A 16,711-nucleotide genomic window follows, 5' to 3' on the forward strand; every position below is an offset into this window, starting at 1 on the left:
AAAAATAAAAGTATAATTTTGGCTTACAAGAAAGACAAGTTCCCGACAACGCAAACTAGGAGCTGCACTTGTTTGTAAAGCACAAAGCTTATACATTGTCAGAAAAATTGTCCCAAGCTGTCACTGGGGCAAAACCCTTTGTAAAATGTCCTAATATGTACCATTCAGGTACAGATATGTATACATCTGGTAGCAATATGTACCTCTGAGGTATTAATATGAACTCTTTGGGTGCAAAACTGTACCTTTTTTTTAAAGGGTACGGCCCAGTGACAGCTAGGGACCATTTAATCTGACACTTAAAATATTTTCTTAAACCCTTCAAACAAAAGTTCACACAAGTTGAGCAGGCATGTAGGCATACACCCTCACCATGTGTATGTGAGGAGCAGGACAGGTCTGCTGGATGTGGTCAGAGCAGGAACTCTTGAAGACGCAGCTGGAACGAGAGCCCTCACACCACACGCATTCATACTGCCGATTGGCCGTGTGACATCGGCTGCAGTCGGAGCGGCCCACCGAGCAGTTATACAGTTGTACTGAGGAAAACAAACCACATTTCAGGTAACTTTGCCCAAATATCTGTTCTCAAGTTGTTCACTTTATATTTTGCATTGCTTTAAAAACACCAAATATTTTTCTGCCTGCATTTTCTCTTGCATACAAAACTGTACATGCTGTGTTCGCCTGCGGCCGGTGTGTATGTTATCAATTGTTTCTAAGGGAAGCGTCACGCTTTTCAAAAACGCACGCAGGTGGTGGGTTTTGTCCGTGTTGAGTGTTGGCGCTCGGCGTTTTATTCGCATAAAACGCTGGGCTCAGAGTTGAGAAATCTAAAGTTTTGTGGTGAAAACTCATCAATAGCGGGGTTTTTCTTTGAAATGTAAACGTACCTTTAGAAAATTCGCAAAAAAAACCCTAACAAATGCGAATTTGGTGCGTTTCCATCAGGTTGTTTGAGCGAATGATACCGGTATTGGTAACAAAGTTGGTAACCGGTATTGGTAACAATAAATAAAACAAGGCACACTTTAAAAATGGTGACATGACTGCATTTAGTTACGATTGGACAAGTTATAAATTTACTAGCAGTGCAGCTTATAATTGGCAAACTGAATGCTGTGCACAGAAAAAGAAATGAAGAATGTTTAATGCAGGTACTAGCAGCAAGGGTATTACGGGGGGGGGGCTGTTTACACTTGGTATTAAGATGCGTTTCATCGATCGGATCACAAGTGGACGAGAGAGACACATTACGTTTACACCTGTTATTTAAATCCGTCTCTTTTGTCCACTTTTGACCGCTTCTGTCCTGAATACTGTGAGGGGACGGTCTGTGAGACGATGGGCGAGTCTCTCTGCTGTCATTCAAACACGAGCGGGAGTAATTATGAGTTTATATGGACGCGAACTAATATTATGTCGGAGTCCGCTGCTTGTTTAGCAAGTAAACACAGTGCTGCACAGTGTTTTGTACGTTTATATGTTGGAGCTTTCTCTGAATTTTCAGCGCAATTGATGAAATAGGATCACGCAACTTTCACGCTTTCAAAACCAAACTACGGAAAACACCCGCAGTAGTTTTATCAATGAAAGGCTAAAAATAGCGATGTTCACCGTATGTTCCCGCCAGAAGTCAAAAAAAGACGTAAAACTTGTGTTTAATACCTCAGATAAGATAAATGGGCGGAGAGAAGGCGGTCGCGTGTGCCTGTTCGAACACATTCAACCACATTTGCGTTCCGCAACTCCAAAGCGATCCGAGCGAAAGTGGTTTCGACTACCTCTGGATGTGGTTGAAAGTGGTCGAAAGTGGACGCGTTCAAAACTTTTTGAACACCGTTTACACCTGGCATTAACGTCGTCCACTTGTGATCCGATCGACGAAAACGCATGTTAATGCCAAGTGTAAACAGCCTCAAAGACGTCAAGCCCCATATGGAAAAACAACGTCAACTGATAAAGCTAGACGTTCAGTCACGTTGGTTTAATGTTCACTACGTCAGAATTTATTCGGCAAATGCGTTTCCATCTCCCATTACTCACATTTACTATTTTTTATAAAAACCACCTCAAGCTAGCATAAAAACTTTTTTGCGAATTAAAGGGATATTTTATTCGCTTACATCAATAGTTTCTAATGCGATACTTCAAAATGCACATAAAATCAGTGTGATGAAAACCTAGCTAATGTCACTTTTCACTCAGTCATCCAATCACAAAGTATCAAAGCAACCAAAGTGCTTAGCTGAAACAGGGCTAGCAAGCACCCACAGTTGGTTTCCGCCTGGCGTTTTTGGTGTATACGCCCCCTTAGTGTGTCAATGTGAATGCTGTAACCTGTTAACCCAGTGTTCTTCATTGCGCGGTTCGGCAAGCTTTAATTTGTGGCTCGCATGGCAGTAAATAATACAGTGATATGATCATGCAGGCATTCGCTTTTTCTGTCACTCGCCAACCGTTCTGTGCAGCGCAGCATGAAATTACAAGAAAGGTGGCCCCCTGGTGGTTTGGGGGCACTGCATAAGCATATTATAAGAATGCTTAGCATTAAAATCCTGTTTTTGTCATTAAGGGAAATCATATTGTTTCTGTTACAATTTTGAAAAGTAAATGATTGATTTGCCCATGTATTTATTGCATTGCAACAGATTGACAGATTGATAAGCAGACATGCTATTTATAACTCAATGTAACTTTTGATACTTTGCGGTAAAGGCGGCTCTCCTATTGACCCTGACCTATCAGTGTGGCTCTCATGAAAAAAATTGTGAAGACCACTGTGTTAACCTGAGGCTGAAAATAGGCCCCTGTGTAAAACAAGTAATAAACAAGTTCTGACGTACCATGCAGTTTTTCCGGGTAGTCGATCTGAAAAGAGTCTCTTCTCCTTACGGAAACCGTGGACATGTATTCCTCCATGTCAGCCGAATAGGAGTACTGTGAAAAAGCATATTTCTTAGTAGTGCATAAAAATAGTTTTTGAACCTTATTGTAGATGTTATATGTAATACAAAAACTTTCCGGTCATGCTAACAGACCTTGTGTTGCTGGCAGGTGATGAAGAAGAGAGATGGCTGTGCATCATCGACTTCCACAAAAGCGTCCACCACCACGGTTTGGCCCTCAATCATTAGCACACACTGGTAATCCAGATCTTTATCCTTAAAGAAACAAACACAACCATTGAGATCTCTATCTGTACTTACACCCAAATGTTTATCAAACAAATAAGTAACAAACTTAATAATCAAGCCTCAGCGTCAGATGGTTTTAATACCTAAAATGGCAATGGAGTTGTTTATAGGAATAGTTCACCCAAATATACAAATTCCCAAATAATTTACTCGCTCTCATGCCATAATGTTGAGTTCATTGGTTCTTGTGTGTCTCATGATGAAACATGCACAATGACGTCTAGTCAAGAGACGCAAGAAACAATAAGACTCGACGTGCCACCATATTTAAACTTAGTGTGCTGATGTTTACTTTGGTATGGATAAGTGACGCATAGATCGTTTTTTTCTCTAAAAGACAAAACTGCAGTCCTTTGGATTACTTTAATGAAGGATGTGCTTTTTGGCGCCATGTTGACACCCACATACAGTATGACATAGATAAAATAACAGCAATGTAATATAAAAGTATCTGTGTTCAAATGAAAAATGCAAGTCATAGACATTTGAGATTGCATGAGGGTGTGTAAATTATAAAATAATTTTTATATTTGTGTGAATGACTCAGCCCGCTTCAATCTGATTGGCTGCCTGCAGAGCTATTTGAAAGTCAAAGGTGCATGTTTATATCAGTCTGCTGGGAAAGTCGAGTGGCTACATGTTATCACACTGCCACAATGCCTATTGACAGAGAGTACTTCCTGTCAAAGTGGGCGGTCCACAGTTGCCACAGTCAAAGGTCTGGCTGAGCGAGACCTAATTCATGTCCCAACAGGCCTCTGTGTGATGCATTACCTGGTAAAGGTGTAGGTTGCGACCGGCTAGAGTAATCTTGCTTGCAACGTTGACAGGAAGAAGCGAGCTGCCCTGAACGCTCTCCAAACACGGGCATGCGTGAGCACCTCCGCTTATTGTTAAGCTCTCTTCTCCCTGATCACAGACAGCACACTTTATTCACAACGTAACAAACGGCATACTGAATGTGAATGCACTTTATACATGCTTAGCTAAACGACAACACAACACAATGCAATGCGATGAAAAGCAACAAGAACAAAAATACAAATGGGGAAATGAAGCAGGGTAACATTAACGTTTTAGGTTCAATAGTTTTTGTGACGGACCATCGATTAATATGTAATAATTCAGACTCGTTCCTCAAGTTTGTAATAACAAAAACAAGATTTGTGTTAGATAGTAATAACAATAGAAAGGCATCCTAGTCGGTTTAAAAGAAAAAATGTGAAGCTTCAGTTCAAAAGCTGCAATCCGTAACTTTTTCAGTAAAAAAAAAACTAAAATCAGTTGTTGAGTAAATACATAAAAAAATCAGTGTTTGCAATGATACGCTTGGTTTATAATGGTTTATAAGTTGCTTGGCGAAGTTGGATCTTATGGGCAATATAACTCTCTGAACTTTTTATGTGATTACATCAATTCTAAGAAAATTACTCTAAAAAGAGGCAAAAGTTACGAATTGCGACTTTATATGCGTCTTTAGCGACTGGGAATTCATATCAAATACCCATATCTATACTTCCTCACTTGTATAAAACTGTCCTGATACTTAAAGGGACACTCAATTTTTTTGAAAAATATGCTTATTTTTCAGCTCCCCTAGAGTTAAATATTTGATTTTTACCATTTTGTAATCCATTCAGCTGATCTCCAGGTCTGACGGTACCACTTTTAGCATAGCTTAGCATTATCCATTGAGTCTGATTAGACCATTAGCATCGCACTTAAAAATAACCAAAGTTTCGATATTTTTCCTATTTAAAACTTGACTGTAGTTACATTGTGTACTAAGATCGACGGAAAATTAAAAGTTGCGATTTTCTAGGCAGATATGGCTAGGAACTATATTCTCATTCTGGCGTAATAATCAAGGACTTTGCTGATGTGACATGGCTGCAGCCGGCACAAAGATATTACGCACTGCCTGAAACTAGTCCCCTGCTACTGAAAGTAACCAAGGGGACTATTTACGGGCAGTGTGTAATATCACTACGCTTGCTGAGGCATGGTCAATATCGAAACTATTTGGTTATTTTTAAGCGTGATGCTAATGGTCTAATCAGATTCAATGGATAATGCTAAGCTATGCTAAAAGTGGTACCGGCAGACCCGGAGATCAGCTGAATGGATTCCAAAACGGTAAAAATCAAATGTTTAACTCTAGGGGAGCTGGAAAATAAGTACTTTTTTAAACGGAGTGATCCTTTAACAGTTATAAAATGCTTAAATAAAGCTTATGTCGTTACATTTTTACATTTTATTTGTCATTAAACAGATGCCAAAAATATACAAAATTAAAATGATGCACTAATGATATTCTGGGTCTTTAAAGACCCGAGATATGCATTTGAGAATTAAAATATCATGTTTAATCTTAAAATATTAGTATCTTAAATATTAATTAATTAATTTGTAATTCACGCAATAACTACATTCATCTTCCAGGCTTCTGCAGAACTACCTGTGAGCAGAGCTCATCCGAGAAACCACACTCACCAAGAGAAAAAGGTCAGCCGAGTCGGACTGGTAGTCCATGTCTGAAGAAATGGGGAAATCGGACGAATCAAGGCCCGCCTCACCATCACCAGAGGGGGCGTTAGCGGATGACACAGAGACACCTGTGTCTATTAGGGCATCTATATCCAATTCTGCCTGCGACAGGGTCACCACTTCAGAAGCAGACGTGGGCAGTACTTCACCCAACATCCCTATCGTCACCACTTCTCCGGCTCTCAAAGTGGGTAGGGTCAATTCGACAGCGTCTTCATCCAACGCATCAACCGTAAGCCCTTCGTGCAGTCGGGGGGTCGAGGTCGACACCACACCTACCTGCACCCTGTCCTCAACCCAAGAGACGTTTGGCGACAGTGTTTGAGCCCCTGTGGTCGTATCGATCGACTCTGCCGTGGTAGCGGATGAAGCAGTTGTTGCGTGGTTGGGGGTAGTGGGCGGGTCGGTAAGCGGAGTTGTGGTTTCCAAAGGCGTGGTGGGGGCGGCGGTCGGCTCTGGAGTAGTGGGAGGGGTCATGGTAGGGGTGGTTGTTGTTACAACAGCTTCGGTTGTTATGGCAACCTCAGTGGTCGGGAGGGTTGTGGTCGGGAGCGTTGTGGTCGGAAGGGTTGTCGTAGAGGGTGTCGAGGTTGTAACCGTGTTCGTATCAACCTCTTTAACCATTCGAGGAGTAGATGTGGGGAGTGTAAACTTGTGTTTGGACGGACAGAGGAGGGGGGAAGAAAACGAAAGGATAAATGAAATAAATAGCAACTGAAATAAACGAATGCAAACTTAAAACTATAAACAATAATGCTGACGTTAATATATAAGAAATCATAAAAAGCACAAGCAAGCAAACCAAAAATGACTATTTAAAGCAATAATGAAACACAAAAACAGAGTGAGGTCCAAAAATCTGAGATCACATGAAAAGCATAAATTTAAATGATCAAAATTTTATTTTCTTAGTGAAACGATTATACTTTAATTACATTCATGCATTTGGCAGATGCTTTTATCCAAAGTGACTTACAGTGCATTCAAGCTATACATTTTATCAGTATATGCTCCCTGGGAATCAAACCCATGACCTTTGCTCTGCTAATGCAATTCTTTACCAATTGAACAACAGGAACAGGAAATCACCGTATTAAATTACAAAAATGCAAAACAGACGCACTGTGACTAGTGATCTTGGACTTTTGGACGCCACCTCACAGCACATTTAACTTCATTTATTTTTAAAACTTCCATCTTACATGCTGGTTATAGATGATCACACCGCGGTCACACATGGACCTGTGAGTGCAGATGTGCTGGTGGATGCACCAGTTACACTGCCAGTGGCTGCTTACACAACCACTACACCTAAAAAAAAAGAGGCAAAGAAAAGACAGTTTAGATCTTTGATCCTCAAGAGCACTGATTGGATAAATGAGATCCATCTACACCCAATTAAGCTGGAAGCAGTGGAGTGAAGACAGAAAAACAACCCTGCATCCAAAATAGCTGAGCTCTAGAATTACACACGGCTCCCCTAAACTCATCAAACGGCAGAGAGCTGAGTTTACAGCTTTCCCACATCACAAATCAAACCAGTGTGAGGGAGAGCCGCCCAGTCAGTGCCTGTCTGCAGGGGTTTGTGGGTAAAGGAGGATGATCTGTGCGGAGGATCGCGGGACGGTGGAATGCAGGACACAGCTGTTAAGATGCATGTTACTGAGGTCTGAAGATAGAGACAGCTGTCCTGCCCCTCTCACGCCTCCGGGACACACTTAAACCAATGACGGCCTCTTACTGATGGATGTTTTAATACTACTGCTTTTGGGCGCTAAATGATTTTGTCAAGATTTTACTCAATTAGCAACACCAAGATGAAATACAGTACATGAATAAATCAACAAAACGCTTCCCTGTATATTAAGTTTGATATATTGTAGCAGTATACAAATATAAAAAATCCAAAAGGCATACCATAAAGAATAATGCTGTATAGAGCTTAGCACAGTACAGTGTATTGCTACAATAGCACGTGCCACATAAAGTTTAGTGGAGTATGGTGTATTGCTACAGTACCACTGCAAAATAGTAAAAGACAGCATAATGTGGTACAGCATGCCATATTGTTGTATACTATAGTATAGGGTAGCAAAGTATAGTATGGAATTGTGTATACAATAAAGTATGATGTAGCATAGAGCAGTATACTGCCCTACAAAGGCTAAGTGCAGTAACTACACAAACTCTGAAACCGAGAAAAATGCCCTTAAATTTTTTTAGACCAGCCAGTCAAACATGTTACTGCAATTTTGGGCCACACTTTCTCTGAAATGGGACAAAATTGAACCAGGAGACTTTGTCACAAGACACAACAGATCTCACAAAGTCCATTTTAACCCTTAAATCAATTTTGACCAAATGCGTAGTTACTGCCCTTTGGGTTTGTAGGGCAATATAGTAAAGTGTAGTACATGCAAAGTACAGTGCATACTATAGCATGCTGAAGTACATTATAAAAATGGTGTATTATGGTATTGTTTAGTATCTAGCATGGTATAGTATTGTAGCAGGGTGTAAAATAGTATAATATGATTTAGTATGTAACACAGTAGAGTATAGAAGTGCACAGTATAGTATTATTTGGTATAGCATGGTAAAGTATAGTATAGCATGGAATAAAATAGTATGATATGACTTAGTATATAAGACAGTATAGTACAGCAAGGCATAGTATAGTATTGTTTAGTATACAGTATGGTATAGTATAGTGTGGTGTAAAACAGTATAATATGGTTTAGTATATAACACACTATAGTACAGCAAAGTATAGTATTGTTTAGTATAGCATGGCATAAAATAGTATGATATGGCTTAGTATATAAGACAGTATAATATAGCAAGATATAGTATAGAATTGTTTAGTATATAGTATGGTATAGTATAGCGTGGCATAAAATAGCATAATATGGTTTAGTATATAACATAGTATAGTACAGCAAGGGATAGTATAGTATTGTTTAGTATATATAACAGTATATGGTATAGTGTGGTGTGGCGTAAAACCGTATAATATGGTTTAGCATATAACACACTATAGTACAGCAAGGTATAGTATTGTTTAGTATAGCATGGCATAAAACAGTACAATATGGCTTAGTATATAAGACACTATAGTATAGCAAGGTATAGTGTAGAATTGTTTAGTATATAGGATGGTATAGTATAGCGTAGCGTAAAATTGTATAATATAGTTAAGTACATATAACACTATAGTACAGCAAGGTATAGTATGGCATAAAATAGTATGATATGGTTTAGTATATAAAGCAGTATAGTATAGCAATGTATAGTATAGTATAGTTTGGTATAGCATAGTAAAGTATAGCATGGTGTAAAATAGTATGATACGACTAGCAAGGTATAGTATAGTATATAGTATGGTACAGTATAGCGTGGCGTAAAATAGTATAGTTAAGTACATGTAACACTATAGTACAGCAAGGTATAGTATGGCATAAAATAGTACAATATGGCTTAGTATATAAGACAGTATAGTATAGCATTGTTTAGTATATAGTATGATATAGTATAGAGTAGCGTAAAATGTTTTAGTATATAACACTGTATAGTACAGCAAGGTATAGTATTGTTTAGTATAGCATGACATAAAATAGTACAATATGGCTTAGTATATAAAACAGTATAATATAGCAAGATATAGTATAGTTTGGCATAAAAAGTATGATATGGTTTAGTATATAACACAGTATAGTACAACAAGGTATAGTTAAGCAAGGCATAAAATAGTAAAATATGGTTTAGTATATAAAGCAGTATAGTACGGTATAGTATAGCATGGTGTAAAATAGTATGACATGGCTTAGTATATAAGATAGTATAGTATAGTGTTGTTTAGAATAGCAGTGTGTAGTAGAGTATAGTATAGCATAGCAATGTGTGGTATAGCAAGATATGTTGTACTATAGTAATAGTAGAAAAGCGCATAGCATAGATATCATGGCATAGTATAGTATACTATACTGTAGTATACTGTATAGAATATCATAGTAGTGTAGTATAGTATGATGGTATGGTATACTATCAAACTTTTTTGTTTCTGTATCTATACAGTTAAGGGCTGATTGTTTTAACTCAGATGAATTTAGGTAAAAAACATGGTTAGATTCACAAAAATGTATTCATTCAGTGCACGCCTGTCATTTTGCAAGATCTTGACTCGAGTGACATTAAAACACACAGGAGTGACTTACGGCATGCTGCCAGACAGCTGCTGCACCACTGAGCAATCATAGAAGGTGAAGTCTGAGACGACAACAGTGACTCTCCTGAAGCGAAGGGACAGCCGGACACGTACACAATCTGTCAGAAAGAAGTCTTGCTCAATACTTTATAAATGTCAGACATAACATTATAAAAAAATCCCCACCAAGTTATACGCATAACACAGCACCTATTTCAACTTATTCATGTCATGTAAAATCCTCCACATTTTAGTACTGGGCTTCCATGGGTAAGTAATGATGCGGAAAGCCAAAAGAGGAAGTAATTGAAACCGGAATACGACCATTACGGAATTTCACAGCGATCAGTGTGATGTAAGCTGGTCACTCTTCAATCAACAAGTTGATTTTCTATAATTGGCTTCCGAGCACCAATCGAGAAGCGTTTCCACACAACATGACACGACAGTCAAAATCATGTCCTCATCACAATTCCATGTTACTTATTAACATCTCAGTCTGTTTATTTTTTTCATTCACAATAGATCCTAACAGATGTTATTAGCAGGTGTTGGAGTCGTACCTTCTCCCTGTGGTATAGGTGGAAGTCTGTGGGTCTCGGGTGTAGCACAGGTGACTGTGGTCCCCTGGAGAGAGGCAGCCGTCTCAGTGTCTTCAAAGAAACAGGAGTACGTGTCACCCTCTGACAGGCTCGGCAAACCTGGGACGTCCACAGCAATCTGAACAGAGACACAGAGGAAACAAATTAGCTATGGGTGGTGCTGCATCTCAGTTAGTAGACCATGGCGTTAGCAGCATAAAAGGTCATGGGTTCGATCCCAGGGAACACACACATTGATAAAATGTATAGCTAGTAATGCACGGTTTAACTTTTCACAGAGGTTGAATAAAATGTAAACTATTTCTAATATCCGTTTAATCCAAGGGACATGGATTTGCATGAAACTACACATTATGCACTTTGTATAGCCACCACATGACTTAAATGTTACACGTGTGTTAATATGAGAACTAAACTGCTGTGTGAAATATTGTACATGACACAATTATCCCCAAATTACTGTTTTTGTAGAGCAAACTCCACACAAAGGAATTACATCAGTAATACATAATAATAGGTTTATCTGTCTTAAAGCGACACCATGTAATTTTTCAACCTTCATAATACATTTTCAAGGCCCTTGTGATAGTACATCGACTTTAAATAGGTTGAATGACATGTCTACCATAGCCTGACAGGGTCTGTATCGCTTTTACTCATACTTTAAAACTTAGGGTTTCGGGTAGTAACCAGAACACAAAAAAAACCTACAAAATTCGACTGCTTTACGGCATACGTCACTTCTTCCACAATTTTTTTTTACGTGAATTTTGCTGGAGGCTACTTAAGGAGTGTAGAGAGCAACTTCTATTATGTGACTCTGTGGCACCGAGTTAGTGTCACAGACCTATGACATGGGCAACCCGGGTTCGATTCCCCTTTAAGGCAATTTTTTATATAAACTCACGATCTTGATTCATACATAAATGCGATCTTCTTTATAAATGACTGCGATTATCTTGCATATAGTTCCCTGTATTCAGATGCTGCATTCACGTGTTCACGTATCTTCTTTTACGGTCTATGGTATTTACATTACAATCCAGGATGCTATAGCAGTCAAACTTGCTCAAACTCACACAGTGTAAAACCAAACCCTATTCATTCACCAATCAGATCCGAGCGTTTCTCTCTTCTCTCTTCATTTGCTGGATTCCGCTGTCACTTGCGTGACGTATTACAAAGCGGCAGACCTAAACACATCGGTTTACTTGGATTTGGAGCGACAATTTTTACACAAAAGAGAGGAAAAACGAGCGCCATTGCGGAAAATCCTGGTGGCGAGGGAGAGAGGGACGATGCAACAATATTTGTTTGGAAAAAGGCAAGGAAATACTTCTGATCGTTTCTCAATTGGAAGGCTGCAGCCTCCGGAGGTCAAATATGCAGGCTGCATACGTCATCAAGCCTGGTTTATTAAGGTAAACTGAGCATTACATTCGCAAATCATAAGCATACTGCAACAATTTACAATTAACTAAGTATAATAGTCAACTTTATAATTGTTAATATTCTGAAATAAGACAGTCTTGATGACGTATGCAGCTTAGAAATACGACATCCGGAGGCTGCAACCTTCAGATTGAGAAATGGCTTCTGCCATGAGTTCCTCATCAGAAAGTTGTAACATGACTGCGTTTCTCCCTGATGCCTCAAAATGTTGATCGTTTAGCGTTTAGTTTTTAAAGGTTTAGTTTTTAGTTTAGTTGTAAGGTTGGCCAGTTCTTTTCCTTTGCGACAGTGCTGTGGCGCTTGTGGCCTCTAGGGGCGCTAGGCCTGAAAAATACATGTCTAGCGCCCCCTAGTGGCCAAAAAGTTCCGCGGTGTGCCTTTAAATAATAGTCCTACTATTAAAAATTGGTTATATTACATGTCTCCCCTTTTCTAAATAGCCAAAAGCATTTGCTTTACCTTAGACTGGAATTTGAAAAAAAGTGCAGAATGATGTCATAAATTTGAATTTCATGGGAGCTTTACATGTGTCCTCTTTTAAGGGAGTGCAGTGGCAGTACAGTGATTTCTGACCAAGTTTACCTGTTTTTGTTCTCCCAGGCTGGCGTTATATTGGCTCAGTGACTCCACTTTCAAGCACTGTTGCTGGTCATCAAAACTCCACAGCCAATGACCTGCCACTGAACCCAACCTACAGTCTGACTGCATCCCACACCTGACAGAAGAGAAAAGATATGAGCGAGATGTGTCACACATTAACTCATGTTACAAATAAATAACATTCACCCTTATTTAGTGTGATTAATTTATCACAAAATAAAAGTTTGTGTTTGTTAATATATGTATTTTTACTGTGTGTAATTATTATGTTTATATATAAACATGCACACACACGCGCGCACACACAGAGATAAATTTAGGAAAATTTATATATATATTTTTTTAATTTACATATAATATAAAATAAATAAAAATATAAATCAATATTTATATACAAATGTAAATGTTTCTTAATACAAACATGAATGTGTGTGTGTGTGTGTATATATTATGTAACAGGGTTCCTACAAGTTTCTTCAAGTTAAATTCAAGTCTTTTTAAGACCTTTTTAAGACCATTTGTATAAAAAATTAATACCCATTTCACGTCCCTACCAGCAAAGAAAAACTAAAATACTTAAACTTGTGTTCATTTATTTTTCCGATGTGAAATGGGTAAAAAGATGATAAGCCAAGCAAGTGTGAAAAAATTTTTCAGTAGGCCACAAGAAAGTTTGCCAAACAATGTTAAGTTGTTAAGGAATTTCTGAGATTTTCTTTGATTTTTCCCACTTCTCCTTTGCCTGTTGCTGTGTTGTGTTGCAGTCTATGGTTGTGGTGATCTTCATTTACTGAAGGTATCACGTGTTCGCAGTATTTTGTACTGTGACCCGGGACTGTGTTGCGTTCTCAATTATTGGATCCGCCACTCTTTATTTATACTACTTTATTAAACAAACAGAGATGCAAACACATGTATGTTCAAAAAAGAGAAAGGTAATCTAAGCCCTCACACCCAGGCAAATATCCAGATACTTAGGCTACATTGCCACAGACCCCTGCCATCCCTACCAACCTAGGTATATAGAGAAAAATGAAATTCGAAAATCAAAAGACGCCGACATTAATTTGGAATATTCAATTTCATTTTTTATGTTAAACCAAAACTCTTTTTGAACTATCTAGCACTTCTTCTTGCTTTACTCCTTCTTCCTCTTCTTCCTGGCCACCTCCTGCAACGTATCCAGGGCCTTCCATCTGGCTGCATTCATTTATATTAATTTCACATTATATTTCATAAATCCAACCATAAATGAACAAAGCTGACAATGTTTGTCAAAGCATCACAAAACACTTTACTGTTTTTGCACTGACATATGAAGCAATACTTGTGTAGATGACCCCTTTTATCAAACTCTTTTGAATACAATAATATGTATAGTATATTAATGATAGAAAGTGCAGGTCTAGAGATTATAAATGTAATCGGTGTGTTATGGTTTATGTAGTTTTCTTTCCTTTTTTAGATAGAGCAGAAGCAGTAAAAGTGCCTCTTTTAATTCCTCTCTTGCAGATTAAAAGAGCTTAATCCACTTATTATTTTAGATTCAAAAGTCTACTTGCTGTCCCAGTGACTGGTGACTTTACATTACAGCTTTGCCTTTCTTATATCTTGAGTCAGCTTGAGCTTTGCTCGTGCAATTGGCTTAATTAACATTCACATTGCTTTTTTGCTAACATCTTTGTGATCTTTGAGCAAACTTTTTAGATATAAAAAGATGGTTCATTAATAAGAATATTATTAAACAAAGGGACGGAGAAAGAAAGTGCAGCGCGTGGTCGTGACTTTCAAACCAAGCCAGTTGTTATCGCAATAGAAACGGAGGCACGCAGCTTGAAACTGCACGTGAACATTAGCGCTGACTGACTCTGATCACGGCCGTTTTCCTATCGACTCTATTTTAACGATCTGAAACGCAAGTGCGAAGCGCAACGCGCAAGTGAGTTTGTGGGCGGATCTTGGGCGCTGTTGCTATTTTCCCGGCGTGAGAAATAACTCTTGCGCCGGGCGCAAATCAATAAGGGGTTGGTCTGAAGTAGGTTCATTATTCATAGGTGTGGTTTGGGCGTAACGTCAAATAAACCAATCAGAACGCTAGCCAACATTCCCTTTAAACGCAAGGGCGCAAGTTCCGTGGCGGGTTGCTATTATTATGACGGATTTACCAGGCGCACGCCAGGAGCGGTTTACAGCTGAGGAGACCAACGTTCTTGTACGGGGGAATCCCAAGCTTGCCAGCATAAATCGGGCACGCCGTGTAACGGGAGGTGGATCTGCCTCAGGACCTGACGCCAGCAGAGGACATCGCTGCGTCCACCCTCACCGCTGAAAGGGTTTGGGGGCTTTGAAATCGGACCCAAGAAACGCAACCAAGGTCCAACCCCAAAGTACTCTTACAAATCAAGTTCATATACATTAAGGTTTCTTATGAAAACATTTTAATTATTATTTACATAAAATAAACGTAATACAGCCACACAACAAAGTTATGAAAATATTTTAATCGTTATTTGCATGAGAATAAATAAAAACTATCACCACAATGCCCACCACTATGATTCCCCTTATCTCGTGTATTAATATTTTTAAGTGTAACAATTTATGATTTGCAAAAATAACTGTTGCATCTGTGTAGATTAGATAAGCAAAGTGTATGCGCGTTGTGCACGCTATACATTATGGTCAAGCATGCGCCCTTAAAATAGCATAATGAACCACGCGCAACGCGCCACTGACTTTAGACTAGTTTTTTTTGGTTAGTAGCGCAATTGTTTTTTGAAACTGCAAAATAGCATAAGAGATGGTTTGCGCCGCAACACGCCTCCTTTTTGCGCTGAACCGCCCAGGGAGCGCAAGTTCATTCCCTAGTTTGCTGACGTGCATCTGTGGAGGGAAAAACCCGCTGTGCGCCTGCGCAAAATACGAATGATACATGCGTCACGGACAAAGTCAATTGCGCTGGGTGCAAGATAGGGCCCATAATGTTAATCGGACCCGGTCCTCCGTGAAAACCTCTATGCATACAACTCTGCTCAAGTTCAGAAACATGTGACGCTGAACTCGCTTCATGTCGCACCCAATTCATCGAGAAACAGAGAGCATGTGAACGTACAGCAGACTCATCGGGAGAGACATGATGTGCTCGCAACCAAAATGCCATTAATAATAAAAAGGCGCAGGCGCCGAAAAGCGATGTGTTTGCATCCCTGATTTAATCAAAATGTGGTTGACAAAGAAACTTTTAAGGAAAAATACAATATGGAGAAGTTACATACAGCACAATTTTTAAGACCAAGACATCAAAATTTAAGACTTTTTTAAGTCTTTTTAGGGTATTATTTCCAAATTCATAAATTCAATGCTTTTAAGGCTTTTTAAGACCCCGCGGGAACCCTGTGTAAACACAAACTTTTATTTTGTATGCGATTAATCGCGATTAATTGTTTGACAGCCCTAAATATAATAAATGTCTTCAAAAGCAATACAATAAATTTGTAAGAGAAAACGATTCATAATTTGATCCACCATAATAACCCAATTGGGTCATTTGGATTACTTTAATGATGGATGGATGCTTTGGCATTTTGTATATATAAAACAATAACACGACAGCATTTTTATATACAATTATTTGTATTCAGCTTAAACCATAAAATGAAAATTCTGTCATCATTTACTCATCCTCATGTTGTTCTAAACCCTATGTGAATTTTTTTTCTGATGAACACAGGAAGATATTTTGAAAAATGATGGTAAACACACAGCAGATAGTGACCATTGACTTCCATAGTAAGAAAAAATATTTTGGAAGTATTGTGATAAATGATGATGAAAATATTGTAATAAATGATGGTAAGCACACATAGTTGATGGTACCCATTAAATTCCATCATATTTTTTTATTTCTACTATGAAAGTCAATGACCACTATCTGCTGTGTGTTTACCATCATTTATCAAAATATCTTCTTTTGTGTTCATCAGAAAAAAGAAATTCATACAGGTTTAGAACAATATGAGGAATAGGTAAATGATGACAGAATTTTCATTTTGAGGTGAACTATCCCTTTAAGAAAGGAAGTCACATGCATCTGGGATGGCACAAGGGTG

General features: G+C 38.6%; 1 protein-coding gene across 3 annotated transcripts in view; it reads right to left on the reverse strand.

Moving 5' to 3' along the window:
* plxnb1a (plexin b1a) overlaps positions 1-16,711 on the reverse strand; it is a 115,445-nt gene that overhangs the window by 18,925 nt on the left and 79,809 nt on the right. For 2 of the 3 annotated variants that reach the window (XM_073812953.1, XM_065286223.2), the window contains exons 7-15: positions 12,585-12,717; positions 10,512-10,668; positions 9,959-10,067; positions 6,947-7,055; positions 5,691-6,395; positions 3,972-4,106; positions 3,042-3,164; positions 2,847-2,940; positions 373-539 (exon numbers count right to left, since the gene is read on the reverse strand). In XM_073812953.1, coding sequence (XP_073669054.1) covers positions 373-539; positions 2,847-2,940; positions 3,042-3,164; positions 3,972-4,106; positions 5,691-6,395; positions 6,947-7,055; positions 9,959-10,067; positions 10,512-10,668; positions 12,585-12,717 — 1,732 coding nt within the window. The remainder of the gene's footprint in view (positions 1-372; positions 540-2,846; positions 2,941-3,041; positions 3,165-3,971; positions 4,107-5,690; positions 6,396-6,946; positions 7,056-9,958; positions 10,068-10,511; positions 10,669-12,584; positions 12,718-16,711) is intronic. The other variant, XM_073812954.1, reaches the window with a different exon arrangement.

The sequence above is a fragment of the Paramisgurnus dabryanus genome, chromosome 21 (genome assembly GCF_030506205.2).
Source record: "Paramisgurnus dabryanus chromosome 21, PD_genome_1.1, whole genome shotgun sequence".
Classification (NCBI taxonomy): Eukaryota; Metazoa; Chordata; class Actinopteri; order Cypriniformes; family Cobitidae; genus Paramisgurnus; species Paramisgurnus dabryanus.